This window comes from Rana temporaria, chromosome 1 (genome assembly GCF_905171775.1).
Source record: "Rana temporaria chromosome 1, aRanTem1.1, whole genome shotgun sequence".
NCBI lineage: Eukaryota > Metazoa > Chordata > Amphibia > Anura > Ranidae > Rana > Rana temporaria.
In genome coordinates, this window is record NC_053489.1 from 431,185,539 (window position 1) to 431,204,908 (window position 19,370).

The window sequence follows — 19,370 nt, forward strand, 5'->3', positions numbered from 1 at the left end:
GACTGGAGAAACTTGCCTTGTCGAGTTCCTCGACAGCCTAACAAGGAACTTGACGAGGAAAACTATGTGTTTCGCCCGTCGAGTTCCTCGGTCGTGTGTACGAGGCTTAATATACACGCTCGGTATACTCGGCAAGAAAGCTCTGCCAGCAGTTTTCTTGCTGGTTCTTGCCGAGTAAACTGAGCGTGTGTACGAGGCTTTACACCGAAAGCTTGCTCAAGTTAGCCAATAAGGGTATCACCTCAATTTCAAACTATCTGTGTAAATTTTATTAAAAAAAAAAAATACTCTCCCTATTGCCTATATATTTCATAGTGTCACCCTGCCACAGGCAAGTGTTAGTTCTCACAAACAATTAAGTGGCTTCTAATAATATCATCAAATGTGTTACTCTATTGCGTGCTTGTGGGACGTTTACATGCAAGGTTAGTTGACTGTGCCCTTCAAAATAGCTCTGGGCAGCTGAATAATTTAAATGGTGCTGCTAGCAATATTCATCTGATCTGAAGCTTAGTGCCACTCCTGGCCACAATTCTTATTCTCTCACAGATTTATACTGAAGGGTCATGTAGGAAGACAGGAGTCTCCTGACCCCGAATTTATATATGACCTATCACACCCTCATTTTATTACAGTCACTTATGGGCAAAACAAGCATGATGAGCAGTGTTCTTTATGTAAAGAATTGTCTTTCTGCTTTCAGTACCATACAGTGGAACCTTGGATTACGAGCATAATCCGTTCCAGGAGAATGCTTGTAATCCAAAGCACTCGTATATCAAAGCGAGTTTCCCCATAGAAGTCAATGGAAACTAAAATAATTTGTTCCACATTGACTTCAATGTCATGCAATACCGCATGTGGCCAGAGGTGGGGGGCGCCGGAGAGCCTCGGAAACACTCAGAAAGGCCAGAGGACAGCTCGGCTGAACTCAGAAAACCTCAGAAAGGCTCAGAAACTGAGTATTTCCGAGCATTTCCGAATAGCTCCGCTATGCTCCTGCGCCCCCCACCTCAAGCCAAACGCGGTACTGCATACCGCTGTGGCTTGAATTCTGCTTGATTTGCGACTTAAAATCTATATGGGCTTTTAAAACAACTGTTATACAGCATATATCTTTTTTCATTTTGAATAGTGCAAAGGAGAGTTATAACCCCTGTAAGGGTTTTTTTTTTTTTTTGCCACCTGTGCAACATTGAGGAGATTTCTCTTCACTTCCTGTCCCACAGCTAAAACAGAACGTGAGAGGAAATTTCTGCAAAGTGAGGGAATCTCTGGTTGTCAATAGGGTCACCAGAACTAGTGCCCCATTGGAAGACTTAAAAAACAAGAATAAATCTGCGCTATCTATGTGATAAGCACCCACAAACAATCTAGTGAAACAAGAAAGTGATGAAAATATACAAAAACAATTAAGTGGCGCTAGAAAATGATAATGTTGAAAGTGTTATGACAAAAGTGAATCAACAACACATAACAATGTGAACAAATGAAAAGTCCATGTATAATAAATCAAAAAGCAGTGGGTCTCTGAAAGATGTACCGCCAGTGAATGATCTCCTATGATGGACGATTCTAAACACCACGGTGAAATGGAAATGGATAAATATGTGAAAAATGACCACCACCGGGAGGGGAGGCTTACCGGAAATATTGAACCCTAATAAGCATACGCTTAAAGGGTCAATACAGACTGTATGTGAGTTGATGGAACCACATCAATGGGATCTGGATATACAGATGAAACGATGGCTTGAAAGCATCACTTTAAACCAGAGCAGGGGGAGTGACAACGTCTTGATGGTATCTCCCAAGAGATCAGATCGTATCCAAGGTACATAAAAAAAAACGAGGTTGCATAGTGTAATACCGTAATATTAGTGAAATTTATTAACGGTTAAAAACACTTACAGTTTTGATGAAAACAAAGGGCATCAATAAAAAGTTGCGCATGGCAGCAGCAGAGACCCGACGCGTTTCGCAATAGTTTGCATCATCTGGGGTCACCTGTCAAAACTGTAAGTGTTTTTAACCGTTAATAAATTTCACTAATATTACGGTATTACACTATGCGACCTCGTTTTCTTTTATGTACCTTGGATACGATCTGATCTCTTGGGAGATATACTGTACATTGTGACATTAAAAAAATATATATATTTTTGGATTTACATCCACTTTAAGATATGAGTCACCGAAATGTATACTTTTTGTTTGTGTGAGCAAAATGTTGAGTAATTGTTTTTAAACTTTTGTTTAGCTTGGCAATCAACACAAAGTTGATGTTCCTCCAGTGACATCATCTTACTACTCCTCGGTGTCAGAGTTGTCTCCAAAGACTCTCACAGACGCTGTTATAAATCTGGATACGTGTATATTTTTTTTATTAGTGAATATGTTTATAATTTTTTCTCCCTTTTGCCAGGTGTGTGGCTTTACCTCTGAGCAAAAAAATGGGCATACGGGAAAAGTACAAACGGAAACCTTCAAATAAACCAGTTCTGGAAGACTTTTACTCAAAGAATGGAAAGCATCCAACTGAAGTAGGTTACACAGTGATATAAACAGCTATTTGTTTTAATTTTCTACCACATCCTTAAAAACAACTGAATTAGATTGTTTGCAATGAGCAATACAATGCCAATACACTCTTGAGTTTGCAGTGAAAAAAAATCATGTCACCTGGCCACGTCACCTGCCACAAGTTGTGGATTGTCCACTTGCCACATCACCTGGCCACGTCACCTGCCACGTCACCTGGCCACGTCACCTGCCACGTCACCTGGCCACGTCACCTGCCACTAGTTTTCGATTGTCCACTTGCCACGTCACCTGACCACGACACCTGCCACAAGTTGTGGATTGTCCACTTGCCACGTCACCTGCCACAAGTTGCGGATTGTCCACTTGCCACGTCACCTGGCCATGTCACCTGGCACGTCACCTGCCACAAGTTGTGGATTGTTCACTTGCCACATCATCTGGCCATGTTACCTGGCCATGTCACCTGCCACGTCACCTGTTCACATCACCTGGCACGTCACCTGGCCACAAGTTGTGGATTGTCACCTGGCCACGTCACCTGGCAATGTCATCTGGCCACAAGTTGTGGATTGTCCACTTGCCACGACACCTGCCACAAGTTGCAGATTGTCCACTTGCCATGTTACCTGGCCATGTCACCTGCCACGTCACCTGTTCACATCACCTGGCATGTCACCTGGCCACAAGTTGTGGATTGTCTACTGGCCACATCACCTGCTACAAGTTGTGGATTGTTCACTTGCCACATCACCTGGCCACGTTACTTGCCACGTCACCTGCCACAAGTTGTGGATTGTCCACTTGCCACGTCACCTGACCACGACACCTGCCACAAGTTGTGGATTGTCCACTTGCCACGTCACCTGGCCATGTCACTTGGCCACGTCACCTGCCACAAGTTGTGGATTATCCACTTGCCAAATCACCTGGCCACGTCACCTGCCACAAGTTGTGGATTGTCCACTTGCCACGTCACCTGCCACAAGTTGCGGATTGTCCACTTGCCACGTCACCTGGCCATGTCACCTGGCCACGTCACCTGCCACATCACCCGTTCACATCACCTGGTACGTCACCTGCCACAAGTTGTGGATTGTTCACTTGCCACATCATCTGGCCATGTTACCTGGCCATGTCACCTGCCACGTCACCTGTTCACATCACCTGGCACGTCACCTGGCCACAAGTTGTGGATTGTCACCTGGCCACGTCACCTGGCAATGTCATCTGGCCACAAGTTGTGGATTGTCCACTTGCCACGACACCTGCCACAAGTTGCAGATTGTCCACTTGCCATGTTACCTTGCCATGTTACCTGGCCATGTCACCTGCCACGTCACCTGTTCACATTACCTGGCATGTCACCTGGCCACAAGTTGTGGATTGTCTACTGGCCACATCACCTGCTACAAGTTGTGGATTGTTCACTTGCCACATCACCTGGCCACGTTACTTGCCACGTCACCTGCCACAAGTTGTGGATTGTCCACTTGCCACGTCACCAGGCCATGTCACCTGGCCACGTCACCTAGCCACATCTCCTGCCACAAGTTGTGGATTGTCCACTTGCCACATGACCTGGCCACGTCACCTGGCCATGTCACCTGCCACAAGTTGTGGATTGTCCACTGGCCACGTGACCTGGCCACGTCACCTTCCACATCACCTGGCCACGTCACCTACCACAAGTTGTGGATTGTCCACTTGCCACGTCACCTGGCCATGTCACCTGCCACAAGTTGTGGATTGTCCACTTGCCACGTCACCTGACCACGACACCTGCCACAAGTTGTGGATTGTCCACTTGCCACGTCACCTGGCCATGTCACCTGGCCACGTCACCTGCCACAAGTTGTGGATTATCCACTTGCCAAATCACCTGTCCACGTCACCTGCCACAAGTTGTGGATTGTCCACTTGCCACGTCACCTGCCACAAGTTGCGGATTGTCCACTTGCCACGTCACCTGGCCATGTCACCTGCCACATCACCCGTTCACATCACCTGGCACGTCACCTGTCACAAGTTGTGGATTGTTCACTTGCCACATCATCTGGCCATGTTACCTGGCCATGTCACCTGCCACGTCACCTGTTCGCATTACCTGGCACGTCACCTGGCCACAAGTTGTGGATTGTCCACTTGCCACGTCACCAGGCCATGTCACCTGGCCACATCACCTGCCACAAGTTGTGGATTGTCCACTTGCCACATGACCTGGCCACGTCACCTGGCCATGTCACCTGCCACAAGTTGTGGATTGTCCACTGGCCACGTCACCTGGCCACGTCACCTTCCACATCACCTGGTTACGTCACCTACCACAAGTTGTGGATTGTCCACTGGCCATGTCACCTGCCACAAGTTGTGGATTGTCCACTGGCCACATCACCTGGCCACGTCACCTGCCACAAGTTGTGGCTTGTCCACAATGCAATGCAAGCAATTACATTTTTTTATGTTTTTGAATGGTTTTTCATCATTTGCCATCATTTTTGAGATTTCTAATGTAAAAAAATAGGTCACCTTTAAAAATGCCTATAAATGAAATTGCGGCAAAATGCTGGTACCGCGTTTTTCCGCGTTTAGCAGCGTTTTGCGTCTGAACACATTTTTTTGCTTCTGAAAAAACGAGCATAAACGCAACTGCCGAAAAACGCAGAAAAACTTGACTGTGTGCATGGACACATAGGATAACATTGAATGTGTTCAGGGGCAGTTGAAAAAGCTGTCCAAATGCCTCTGAACACACGTTTACCAGCGTCTCGTGTGCATGGGGCCTTAGGCAGTGGAGCAGCAGGCGTCCGTCTGCCCCCCCCCTACTGAAGAGTTAGCGAGGCTGAGCAGGCGGGTTCAGAGACAGTGGGAGGGATTAGGCAGCGGCGCGCAATTCCAGAAGACTCACAGAGAAAGGAACCTGAGGTAGTGGCTTTGCTGGGATGCGAGCCGCACTGAACTGACACCCGTGACCCGTCAGATCCTGCCCTGCTCTCCGTGGTCGCTGCTCTGATCTGTTTTGGCACGAGCATAGTGAAGTGGCCCGCCTCCCCCTCCTCCAGTATGTCTACACAGGGGACCCGACCAGTCCCCTGTGTATGTCTGTGCATGTCAGGATCGTCTGAGGTACAGGTACATTATGGTACTGAATGGGGGGGGGTCTGTACTTAATAGGAGGGGGATCTGTACTGAAGGGGGGAAATCTGTACTGAAGGGGGGATCTGTACTAAGGGGGGGGGAATCTGTACTGAAGGGGAGGGAATCTGTACTGGGGGGGGAAATATGTACTGTGGGGGGGGATCTGTACTGAAGGGGCAGGAATCTGTACTGAATGGGGGGGGATCTGTACTGAAGGGGGTGAACCCCCGCTTTAAAGGGGTTATAAAGGTTCGTTTTTTATTTTCTAAATAGGTTCCTTTAAGCTAGTGCATTGTTGGTTCACCAACCTTTCCCTTCGATTTCCCTTCTAAATGTTTTTTTTCTTTGTCTGAATTTCTCACTTCCTGTTTCTCCTCAGTAAACTTGCCACCATCATCTGAGCGGTGGTTTGTCAGCCAGAACAGCTTACTGAACAGCTTACTGAGGAGGAACAGGAAGTGAGAAATTCAGACAAAGAAAACAAAGAATAAAAACATTTAGAAGGGAAATTGAAGGAAAAGGTAAGTGAACCAACAATGCTTAAACCAAAGTGAACCAAACTAGCTTAAATGAACCTATTTAGAAAATAAAAAACAAACCTTTACAACCCCTTTAAAACCTCTTTAAATTGATTTTATGTCAGCACTTTATTTGGCACATTATAGCACTTTGATACTTGAGTATATCATACATTATTTTTGTATCACTTTCAATACAGCACTTATTTTCTATTTTGCTCTTTCATACTCCTGGCCCAAAGCGAGCCTTCTAACCTCCAGTCCGATATGGCTCCTTTCACAACGTTATGTGTGTTTGAGCTTTGGAGTGTACACCTAATGCAATAGGCTGCACACACCTAAACCTAGAAAATAAAAAACAAACCTTTACAACCCCTTTAAACTGCACATTTTTTTTTCAATGTCAGGGCAATAAGGATGTGAAACTCTCTTCCACAATTGGTGGTGGCTGCGGAAAGAATTGATATTTTTAAGGGGCTCTTGGATGTGCATCTTAAAGAACACAACATACAGGGATATGGGAAATAATTATAAACACTGACACATGTGCACCTACACAGGTTGAACTGGGTGGACTATTGTCTTTATTCAACCTTATCTACTATGAAACTACTATAAGACCTAAGATTGTATAATTTACGCCCTATGCTAGAATCATCATTTAGATATATGTAAATTGTGTTCATGTCTCCTCTTATGCATCTCTTCTCCAGCGGGAACAAGGTTAATATTTGTAGTTGTTCCTCATAACTGAGGTCCTACAGCCCCCTTATTAACTTTGTTGCCCTTCTCTGGGCTCTCTCCAGTTCCAGCATATCCTTCCTCAGGACTAGTGAACAGAACGGCATACTCAATATATGACCAGTGGTGGCCCGTCCATAAGGGGCGCCACCCTCCTAATTCATGCACCCGGCCCTGTGCCCTGAGCCCACCCAGTTGTGTAACAATAGCAAATTAATATTCGCTATTGTCTTCCTGATTCTCCTCCCAAACCAATCAGGAAGCAGCTCCGGAGCCCTAATTGGCCAGGGAGTCTCTGGACACACTGACCAATCGTGTCTCAGGACACAATTCCTGTTCAGCCCCAAAGAAAACAGAGAGGAGAATGGCCTGGCTCTTCATTCCCCCTGTCTCTTATGTTAAGGTTAGTCTCCACCACCTTCTCATTCATCTAACACCTGGGGTGGTCATTGGTGTGCTTGCAGCGATTGCTGCCTTCCCGTCTGCAATCCATCTCCCGCACGGGGGGGGGGGGTTGTGGAGATTGCCTTCCCGCCCGCCGTTTGTTTCCCACGGGGGGTGTCATTCGTTTGCCACCCCCAAAGTATTTAGCAACAGCCGCCACTGTATATGACCCAACTAGAGTTTTGTAAAATTATAGGATTATTGTCTTATCTCTTTTTAATGGATGCTAATAGTCTGCTAGCCTTGATTGCTGCAATGCTAATTAATAAACCACAGCAGCTATTACAAAGGTGCTAGAAACGTAAAAAATGAATACATAAATTAACAGCGCTAGCAGAATATAAAACATCAACGTGATAATGTGCTTGTAAATTATTGACCGTGACAATATTAGCAAGTTCTATACCTGTAATGAATAAAGTGTTAAGTGCACCAAAAACAAATTCTAGTACTTTGTCAAATTGGTGTTTTATATTCTGTTAGGCTGTTAATTTATGTATTCACTGTGATCTACTAGAATCTTTAGATCCTTTTCCATCCTAGATTCCCCGAGAGGTGCTCCTCCTAGTGAGTAACTTTCATTCATATTTTTAGCCCCAAAGTGCATTCCTTTACATTTTTCAATATTAAACTTAATTTGCCATGTAGCTGTACACCCCTCATTTTTACTGAGGTCTTCTTGTAAAGTTGCTGTATCCTGTTGTGAAGTTATTATCCTGCTTAGGTTTGTATCATCAGAAAACTGAGATTGAATTATTTATACCAATCTCTGTATCATTTATGAAAAAGTTAGACAGAATTGGTCCCAGGGCAGAGCTTTGGGGTACCCAACTTACAATTTCAGACCATTCAGAAGATATGCTATTCATCATAACCCTCCAGATACGCTCCTGTAAATTGTTATCTATCAAGGTACATATACTATCATCAATGCCAACAGACCTCAATTTGTGAATTAAGTGTTTATGGGGTACTGTATGAAATTCTTTAGGGCAGGCAGTCTTTTGTATTAATTGTATGTAGTATATTCCCAACACTGACCAATATTTCTGTATATTGTGAAAACTAGCATCAAACGGTAGGGTTTTAGGGAGGCATTTCTTTTTGTTAAGGGCTTCTCTTGCCCAATTTTATTAAAAAACGTTCAACAAAACAAAATCAATGAGTTTCCGTTGCATGGGATTTTCAGCATTTCTCTCTCTTGAAAAGAAATTGACATTCAGCCTCCTGGCTTACACATAGAGCACTGCTGTTTTGGCCTTACACTTTAGGCTCTTGTCTGTATGCTCCAGACAGTCTTCACACACAAGCGTTGTCCATACAGATAGCAGCCCCTTGCTGCTCTGGCTCCCAACTGTCTCTAATGGTGCCCTCCTGACTTCTGGACAGAGACTCCTCTGTCTGCTAGGGTGGATCCCAAAACTAGAACCCAGGATTGGAGATTTCATCCTACCCAAGTCTCTATTAAATCTCCAGGCTTCAGGTCCCAAACTAGGTTTTACTAACCACTGAGAAAACAGAGAAAAAAAATTCCTCCGAAGAATACAAGCACCTTGGGCACAAACCCTTTTCACACCATGTCACACTTCGCACAGCCCTGTCACGATATGCATATTTGTGTTCTGCTCCAGAATTTACTATATTTGCAGCACAACCCAGATTTGATGGTTGTTATTTTCTCATTTTTCAATAATTGTTTTGCATTGGTATTTCATTAAATTGTTTGTCTTTTAGGAAAACATTGATTCTCTCTCTAACATGTCAGTGTTATCTGTGTTCCAGCTTGAAATCCTCAGTTTGTCAGCTGAATGTAACATGCACTTTCGACAAGTTGAACATTGGTTCCGATATAGGCGAAACCAAGACAGATCAAGCACAACCAAAAAATTTTGTGAAGCCAGGTGAGTGGACAGCATCAAAATGCCCTATCAGGGTACTTGGCCTATGGAATTCATATTCAGCAAGGACACACATGCAATAACAGATACAAATATTCTCCTTTAGCATGATGTGTGACATTAAGACATTGGTAGTTTTCAAAAGTTTTCTAGGTTTAATTTTTAACAGTTTATTGACAAGACATCTGAGCAGATTTCCTTACATTGGTTTGGGAGGTGCTCTTGGAGGTGCGTCCACAGGCCTGAACCTTGGTGTGCCTTCGAATCCAAAATGACCAAGAACGGAAGGAATAACGGATGTGCCAAGAAGGGACGTGGTCATGTCCAGCCTATTTGGTGCAAAAGCTGCGCCCGCTGTGTCCCTGTAGCTGTTTTTGACTTGCCACAAAATAGATGACTAACAGGCATTTAAATGGAACACCTTCCATTAGTCACAAGGGCAACATGGAGTTTTTTTTTCACAATCTTGTTTAAAGTTCAAGATACCTTTGATTACATATTGAAGGAAGCTTAAAGTAAATTAACTTTTTATACTAAAATATATAAACACAATGTGAAGAATTAGTATAATTCATTTAGAACGACTATACTAACTTGCACTTTTATCTGGAAAGCATAAACCAGTTGTCACTTTTTTTTTGTTTTCCAGCTGGAGATTTATAATCTACTTGATATCATTCCTTACTGGAGTTTCTGTACTTATCGATGTGAGTATAGTCTGTGTTATAATCTGAATATTGAATGAGAAGTTAAAACAACATGGCCATAAACAGTCTGATCCCACACCAAACCAAGGGCCCCCTACTATACTGGCTAGGGTTACCTATAGGAGATAATATGTGCACAATAATATGGGGGCCAAGGCAGATGCAGATAACCTTTGAACCTGCTGGACCACTGTTCAGACTTAGAATATGGAGTTGTTGGCTTACCAATTGGATAGTGTGTAGTCAGAGAGGGGATTTAGTGCAGTGGGCAGTTTTGTAACAATGTGATGAATCCCCCTGCCTCAACAAAGTTGACTGGTTCACTTTTATGTAAATGAACCAGTCCTGGATCAGCAGTTATTACAGAACTCCTGCAGCTGATGCTAGTGACTAAACTTTTGCTTAAAATCTGGTCCCTAAATATTAATATACCTTACACTATTACTATCTACTGCTACACTGGCCAGCTACCATTATCAATTCCTGCACACCATTACCAGCTCCTTCCATCCCTGATGGCTTGCCATCATTATCTGCTCCTGCTGCCACTGCTGTTCTGTCACATATATAATAAATTCTGTGTAATAATATACCATCACCTGCTACCATTACCAACTGCTTCTACCACTGCTGGTCTGATTGCAGTATCATCTGTCGCCATTTCCAGCTTCCGACACTGCTGCTGGCCTCCCATCATTACCATCTCCTGTCGCCTTCTGAAATAAATATGCTCTAATGTTGTTTTTTCGTGTGAAAGTGGACTGTTTTCCTTCCTGTTCAAAATGTGTCCTAGTACAAGTGCTTAAATTCTGTGCATGGACTCACCACAATAATTTTGTTTTTGTTTTTCTGTGAAAAAAAAACACTGTTGATTTCTTTTTTTTATTAATCACTGTGCTTAAATACTGTGTATGGAATCCGTACAATACTTATCTGGCATTTCTTGGGAAATAAACTCTAATGTTGATTTTTGGATTAAAACTTAATATTGTCCCTCCTCTTCAAAGCACATCCTACCAACATGCTTAAATCCTATGTATGGAGTCAGCACAATGTGTCTTCCCTTTTTTCTGTGAAATATATACACTTAAATGTGAATCTTTGTCATTGTCAAAATTCAGTACATTCATCATGGTAAAAACTGCCTCATCTATCTCTTACGGCTTTCCCTGCTGAACATTTTTTTAAATGTGTTATGTTTTGGTACATGTCCCCATGGTGGTACCCTGCTTCCCCTGTCCTTTACTTGACAAGTCCTTGCCTACTGGCTTTAAAAATTGGCAGAATTTATATTCAGGATTTTCAGCCTTTTACTACACCTTATAGACTTCAATGCAGTTAGGATTGAAGTTCCCAATTTTTGGCCTTTGTGGTGGGTTCAACAAGCAGCTTGCAAACCAAAATCAGGCCAATTCACATATCATTTGTTACTAATAGTTATAGTTAGTTAACATCATATCACTTTTTCAAGTGCACAAGTGTGTGTAGCTCTTCTCATAAAGAAAAAATAAAGAGCATGCAATCTTACAAAAAATTTAAAATATTTATTCCCAGTTTGGTTAAGTCTACATACAGAAACAGGCAGTGTCTGGGACCCACTGCAGTATGCTTTATTTCTTAGAACCCATATAAAAACCATGCTCTGATGGCAGCTAGGGTTGTCCCACTTTTTTAAGACCGAGTACAAGTACCGATACTTTTTTTCAAGTACTCGCCGATACCGAATACCGATACTTTTTTTTAATCTCTTAACAGACCTCTGACATCTCCCCTTTGAGACAGAGAAAGGGACTATAGGACACAGATTCCCCAGTCCCTTTCTCAGCAGCCTCAGCTGTGCTGAAAATGAAAGGAGTGAAGACAGCATCTTCTCTTCATTCATAAACTGAAACATTGTACTCACAGTTTACAATGTGATCACTGACTCTGTCCATTCAGAGCAGTAAGGAGCCAGGTTTACCGGCTCCTACCTCCGCTCTCCATCCTGACAGTTCCAGGGGGTGGAGGAGGAGCACAGAAGGAGAGAGAAACATGGCGGGATACACGGCGGGATACACGGAGGAATACACGGTGGAATACACGGCAGGATACGCGGAGGAATACACGGCGGGATACACGGAGGAATACACGGCGGAATACACAGAGGGGGAGGAGGGAGAGAGAAACACGGGGGACACAGAGGGAGGGAGACTGCAGCAAAACGGAGGGGGGCTGGAGGAGGACATGAGACAGTCAGCGGTGATCGCGTGGTAACTTCCTCATGCACTGATCACCGCTGACAGTACAAGTATCGGGTGAAGCATCGGGAGCATTTGCCCGAGTACAAGTACTCGGGCAAATGCTTGGTATCGGTCCTGATACCGATACCGATACTAGTATCAGGACAACTGTAATGGCAGCCCTTAGTTAAAAAAAATGTGCACACTGAAATATTTAGTTTTAGAATTTTGTTTTTGACCGAAAAATTTATTTATTTAGTTACTCCCGAAATTCATTTTTTATTTATTTTGTTTCGTTAAAAAATGCATTCGTCCGAAAATCCGAATTGATTAAGGTCGAATCTGTTATTGAAGGCTTATGGTATCTGTCGAATGTTCTAAGAAGATTGGACAAAGCAGCTAAACAGTACAACGCTGCAATCGTACATTTCCGGTCAAATGTTCAGCCTACAAGCTATAGAAGAATTCTAATGTTGTATGACACTAGTAATAATTATATTCATAAATTATTATTACTAGTCAACCAATATTCAAATTCTTCTATAGCCTATGGGCCGAGAATTTGACTGGAAATGTACGATTGCGGCATCGTACAGTTTAGCTGCTTGTCGAATCTTCTTAGAACTTTCGACAGACACCAATGATAGATTTGACCTTTGTATGTTTTTCGCTGCTTTGTCGAATCTTCGTCGTTCATGTCAAATGGTTTACCCCAACACTGGGGCAGATTCAGATAGAGATACGACGGCGTATCTCCTGATACGCCGTCGTATCTCTGAGTTCCGTCGGTCGGATCTATGCGCCTGATTCATAGAATCAGGTTCCGCATAGATCTCCCTAAGATCCGACAGGTGTAAGTGACTTACACCGTCGGATCTTAGGCTGCAATCTCACGCTGGCCGCGTGGTGGCGCTTCCGTTTGTATACGCGAGGAATATGCAAATGACGAGTTACGCTGATTCAGAAACGAACGACCGCCCGGCGCATTTTTTTTACGACGTTTGCGTTCGGCTTTTTCCGGCGTATAGTTACCCCTGCTATATGCGGCCTATCCTATGTTTTTTTACTTTTACGTCGTTTGCGTAAGTGGTTCGTGAATACGGATGGACGTAATTTACGTTCACGTCGAAACCAATGACGTCCTAGCGACGTCATTTGGAGCGATGCACGCTGGGAAATTTAGCGGACCGCGCATGCGCAGTTCGTTAGGCGCGGGGACGCGCCTGATTTAAATTTTACACGCCCCAACGCCGCGGAATTTGAATTCCGCCGGGGGATTTACGATACGCCGCCGCAACTTTAGAGGCAAGTGCTTTCTGAATAAAACACTTGCCTCAAAAACTTGCGGCGGCGTAACGTAAAACAGATAGGTTACGCGGATCTAAAGATCCGCTGACCTATCTGAATCTGGCCCTCTGTCTCTATAATGTTGAATCTTTTCTCTCTATGTAGAATCTTTCCTCTCTATGTAGAATAATCTTGGACTAATAGAGTTAAAGGGGTTTTAAAGGAAAAACATTTTTTTTCATAATAAGCATCCTTTACCTGCAGACATTCCTCTTTTCACTTCCTCATTGTTCGTTTTTGCTCATAAGTTGCTCTATTTCTTCTCTGTTCTGTTCACTTCCTGCTTGTCTAATTGTTACTCACCACCGTTAAGGGAGGCTTTACTGCGGTGGTCAGTGACGTGCTCGCCCCCTCCTGTGAACTACATCTGTGCGGCAGGACGCTCTCTACGTGTTAGAGACTTCAAGGAGGTGTGAATTACTGGGCATGCCGCAATGCATACTGGGAAATGTAGTTCTTACACAAACCAGGAAGTGAATGAGAGAACAGAAACTAGAACGCCGGAGGTGATATAGATGAAGGAATTTATTAGGTATTTACTCGTTTTTTAACAGAATCATTTCACTATTCTGTCTGTCTACCTTGCAGACATTAATTTTAGGCAAAAAAATGTTTTCCTTTACAACTCCTTTAAGGTTAGGCACTTACTCCAGGTTCAATAGACACAGATTGCTATTGTCAGCGTCATGTCGAATCTCCTATCTATATCGAACTGTTGTAGCAACGAAAATAAAGCATTTCTTTATGTCAGATCTTTCAGATTTTGGATTCTGCGCGTTCGTTTTCGTTTGTTAAAACGAAAATACCCGAAATTCAGACGAAAATGCATTCGGACGAAAACGAATACACATGTCTAATACATCAACTGGGAGTGACATTTAAAACATTAAAAATATAGATGAACAATACTGCCTAATGCAAATTTTGTTTGGTTATGGAAAGAGTGAGAAAGGCTCCGAACCTCTGAGGTTTGAAGTTCTGTTCTTATCTCTGTAGAGGAGATTTCCTCTCACATCCTGTTCTGTCTGACATCTATCACATGGACAGGAAGTGAGGGGAAATCAGCTCAATGGAGACAAAGGTAAAATCCTTATAAAGGTTCTAAACCTTCAGAGTCGGTTCACACTAGGGCGACACGACTTCCAGCGCGACTTTCAGAGGCGACTTCGACACGACTTGAACATGAACCACAGGGCGATCTGGGGCGATTTACAACACAACTTGAAGTCGTCTCCAGGACAGGAGACTTTCCAGTGGCCAATAAAACAACAATCAGCTCTGGGGGAGGGAGAGGTTTGCCTGAGAAATGTATGTTATCTTCCTGGAAAGTCGCTTCAGTTAAGACAGTGATCCGACTTCTGAGGCGACTTCCATTGAAATCTATGGGTACAAATCGCCTACAAGTCGGATTGAAGTAGTACAGGAACCTTTTCTGAAGTCGGATCGCCTTGAGTCGTGTGTATTAACACCGCTCCCATTCACTTCCATTGTTTTTCTCTACAGCGCGACTTGGGACGACTTGAGGCGACATGAAGTCGGATCGCAAGTCGCCCCAGTGTGAATCGGCTCTCACCATGCTAAAAAGGTTTGTTTTGATGTTTGTGTCGCTCTGAGATATTTCCCAGTCAGGGCCACAGACATCAATACAATGTTTACAGATCTTCTAACCCTGAAAAAACTGAAAGTAGTGACAAAAGGAAGTAAATGTGCTTTGTATTTAAAAAAAAAAAATCTTCTTTCTCATGTGATAGAACTCAGAGAGGAAGTGGTTATGTCTAATATAGCTGATATGTTTCTTAAATACAAGGTAATAGGTTAGTAACCTAAAATATTAAGTTTAGGTTAAAACACCGCCTAAACTAAGTAAGCAGAACATTTACATTGTAATGCCATTTTCTTACTTATGAGGTAGTTTTTCTTTTAAAACATACTCATTCAAATTCTTTCTAGAACAATAAGGACTAAGGCCCCTTTCAGACTGGGGCGGGAGCTGCGGTGGCGGTATAACGCCGCTAAAAATAGCGGCGCTATACCGCCGGAATTGCCGCGGGTATCAGCCGCTAGCGGTGCGGTATTAACCCCCGCTAGCGGGCGATAAAGAGTTAATACCGCCCGCAATGCGCCTCTATAGAGGCGCATTGCGGGCGGTATTGCCGCGGTTTCCCATTGTTTTCAATGGGAAGGAGCGGTGAAGGAGCGGTATACATGCCGCTCCTCTCACCGCTCCAAAGATGCTGCTGACAGGAGATTTTTTTGTCTCCCGCCAGCGCATCGCCTCAGTGTGAAAGCCCTCGGGCTTTCACATTGAGTCTGCAGTGAAGGAGTTTTTCAGGCGCGATAGCAGCGCTATTTTTAGCGCTGTACCGCCTGAAAAACTCCTCAATGTGAAAGGGGCCTTAGGCTCCATTCACACTAATACGTTTTTTGATGCATTTTGCAGAAATGCAGGGAAATTTTTAAACATGGTTTTTCTATGGAACATGTTCACATCAATGCTTTTTTGTGCCTCTGCGTTTTTGGAAAGGGTAGGGGGACTTTTTTTCCCGCAAAAAGCAGCGTTTTGCATGTACTAGAATTCAATGGACCTGCATCCAAAACACAAGTACCTTGTCTTTACCACGATTTTGCCGCGATTTGCGGTTTGCGGTTTTTTTTTAACCTGTTTATAGCTGGTTGTTAAAGGAAATGTGAATTTTTTTTTTAAATTGGCAGCAAAAAAAATAATAATAATAAAAAAACACATATCGCGTTTAGAAAAACGCAGCAAGCACCGCAAAAAGCACTGCAAAAACACTCAAAAGCAACATGCATAGGTGTGAATCAAGCCTACACCTATGCATATTGCTTTTGAGCATTTTTGAAGTGCTTTTTGCGGTGCTTGCTGCATTTTTACCGCACTTTTACCACGGTTTGCGTTTTTTTTCTACATTTTTTTTTTTTAAGCTGGCAATTCATTTTTTTTTCACATTTCCTTTAACAACCAGCTATAAACAGGTAAATGCAGGTCTATTGAATTCTATTACATGCAAAACGCTGCTTTTTGCAGGAAAAAGAGTCCCCGACCCTTTCCAAAAACGCAGAGGCCCAAAAAACTATTGATGTGAACTTGTTCCATAGGAAGCCATGTTAAAAAATTTCCCTGCATTTCTGCAAAATGCAAAATGCATCAAAAAACGTATTAGTGTGAATGGAGCCTTAGCGGACCAAGAAAATGTTTTTTTATTGCAAGGGAAAGCAGACATCAGTGTTAACTGATTTACAGTATATTAGAAATGTTAGATTCTTCTCTGAAAGTTATATCCAATCCTTTAATTAAAGTGGCATTAAACCTTACAAACTTTTATAATATTGCCGCTTACCAATTGTTAGATGTTAGATGCATACTTTTTTTTTTTACGTTTTTGTTTCCTTAATTTTTTTTCCCTGGTGATCTGGCCAGTAAGTCTGTTTTTTTTTAAAAAAACAAGCTCTCTTGCAAACATATCAGTTCCAAGCATTGACACAAACTATTTATCACTGACAGGGAGCCAACAATAATCAGCTTTTATTTATTCCTTTAAAATCTTTATCCCAAAAAAGAAAAAAAAATCCTATAACTGCTTGTGCAACCACAGTGTCAGCTGGAGTTTGGATTCAGATTGTTAGTATAGCTAAATCTGCTAGTACATCTACACCCCCCTCCACAGACTGACAATGCTGCTGTCTGCTGTGCCCCAGTACTCCTTTGTCCAGAGTGGGGGCACTATAATACAAGAGATGTGTTACTGGCCAAATCACCAGGTGAAAACAGGAAAAAGCCTGATAAGAGAAAACGAATACAGCCACCACATTTAAGAATTGGTAAGCCGTAATACAGTATATTACATTTTTGGATTTAGGTTTAATACCACTTTAACCTAAATTTTAAGTTTAACTATGGTGATACCAACCCCTCTTCTTCTGAGAGCCAGTTTCCTGCTTGGTCACTGTAGTAGGTTCAAGAAAGACTGCAGCTACATACTAACCCAATACGGTATACCTTCTCTATGTTTTTATTCATACCTGTTGATTCTGTCTGAACAATAGAATATGCGCCACTTCCTGCACATTACTATTTTTGCATTACATTTTTAATATGTCTGAAAGAGTTTAGTTTCAATGTTATCTTTTATATTTTATTTGTCAATGGCTTAAATATATCGTTTTCTTTTTGTATTGCTTCAGAAGCCATGGTTTTGGGACCAAAGGGAATTCTGGACAGATTATCCCTATCAGGTGAGAACCAAAATCTTTTAATGAGGATATACATGACATTAAGGTCTCTCTCACATGGGGGATTTTTTTTTTCTCAAATTTGGCTTTTTGAATCGTTAGCCAACCAGGGCTCTTATGATTTCAGCAGTGTTCTGGATAGCAATGGGGAAACTTCCAATAGTAATAAATAGCCTGAAATGTAATGAATTTATTAATGGTCCTTTAACATGTCCCTACTCCCAAACTGTGTGAATGCATTTCTTTAAACTTTCCGTTTTACCCAGAATGTTTCATGTACTTAAAGTGGAACTTTAGTCAAAAAATAAGTCCTGCTTGATCACTTTAGGCTGGATCCTTTTGTAGGTATAGCTATGTAAAACATTGAAAATAAGTGCCTAAAATTCAGTAATACACTGTCTCACCCTGCTTTGCACATTTCAGTTGCTTTACATTTTTAGCATTGTGCCAAACATCAGAGCCATTAGAGGCCATTCTACTGACAGCTTAGAAATGTATTTCTGCTCAGGGACTCTGGGCTTCAGAAAAATGGCAGCCTCCGGCAAGAAGAAGCAGGAGCAATGCTGGGGGCAAATTTCAGCACACACTAATTTTGGTAGCATAATTATTAATGTGAAATGTATTGTTCCTTGCTAAAGGATATTGTTTCTTATCAAGTTGTCATAGGTAAAGTGCTGTGTCAAAGAATTCCTGTATAGTTGCCTATGACCACAGTGATAAAAACCATGTGTAATGAAGAAGCAGGTCTCCTGTTATTAACGTAGCCTATAGCATTGTTTCAGAGAAAATATTTATACCGTAATTTAAATAGTTATAAAATATTAGCTAATATACAGTATCAAATACATAAATACAAACATGGATTCCTTTCTATCCATCTTTATTTAACCCACCAAAAAGAAATATCTGATCCATGATTATTTTCACTTTATTTTTCATTAGTAAATGAAATAGGAGCTAAATGTCCTACAAACAGCAAGAACTTGACACTCAAAATAATCAAGGTGATCACATAAATTATATTGCTTCTTTGCTGGAACGGTAGGAACTATTTGCACTATTGTACCTCTCTATTATGGCAGTGCTGTATACCATATTGTGAGAGAACTGTCCAGCACCCAGCTTGGGTGCTTCCATCAAGATATAGCTTCCTCCAGTCTGTAAACCTAGAACCAGATAATACAGCTGACCATCCAAGACTAGCTGACAAAAGCTTAAATGCAAACTGGAACTCTCTTTCTTTATATACTACACAATATTAGGTGAGCCTGATCACATTATTATATACAATACAAACTGTAAACAGGAATATAATTAACAAAGCTAAGGAACAGCCAACATAATATCAGTAAGCTAATCAACATAAACATATGACATCCCACAATAGTTCAATAACAAGGTAGCGTGGACACAATATTAATCTCATCTCCAAGATGAGCAGACAGACCGAAACAATAGGTGACTCAGTTAACAATGGGAATGCACACCTAGGAGGCACACAATTGGACAAAGACACTCAACACATAACACCTTAAACAGATTATATCAGGAGACCCCAGACAGGTT

At 42.3% G+C, this 19,370-nt stretch overlaps 1 protein-coding gene across 1 annotated transcript in view; it reads left to right on the plus strand.

The window, feature by feature from the left end:
- LOC120915228 (ceramide synthase 4-like) overlaps positions 1-19,370 on the plus strand; it is a 190,858-nt gene that overhangs the window by 79,258 nt on the left and 92,230 nt on the right. The window contains exons 3-6 of the mRNA XM_040325564.1: positions 2,426-2,543; positions 9,165-9,283; positions 9,930-9,987; positions 17,757-17,807. Coding sequence (XP_040181498.1) covers positions 2,426-2,543; positions 9,165-9,283; positions 9,930-9,987; positions 17,757-17,807 — 346 coding nt within the window. The remainder of the gene's footprint in view (positions 1-2,425; positions 2,544-9,164; positions 9,284-9,929; positions 9,988-17,756; positions 17,808-19,370) is intronic.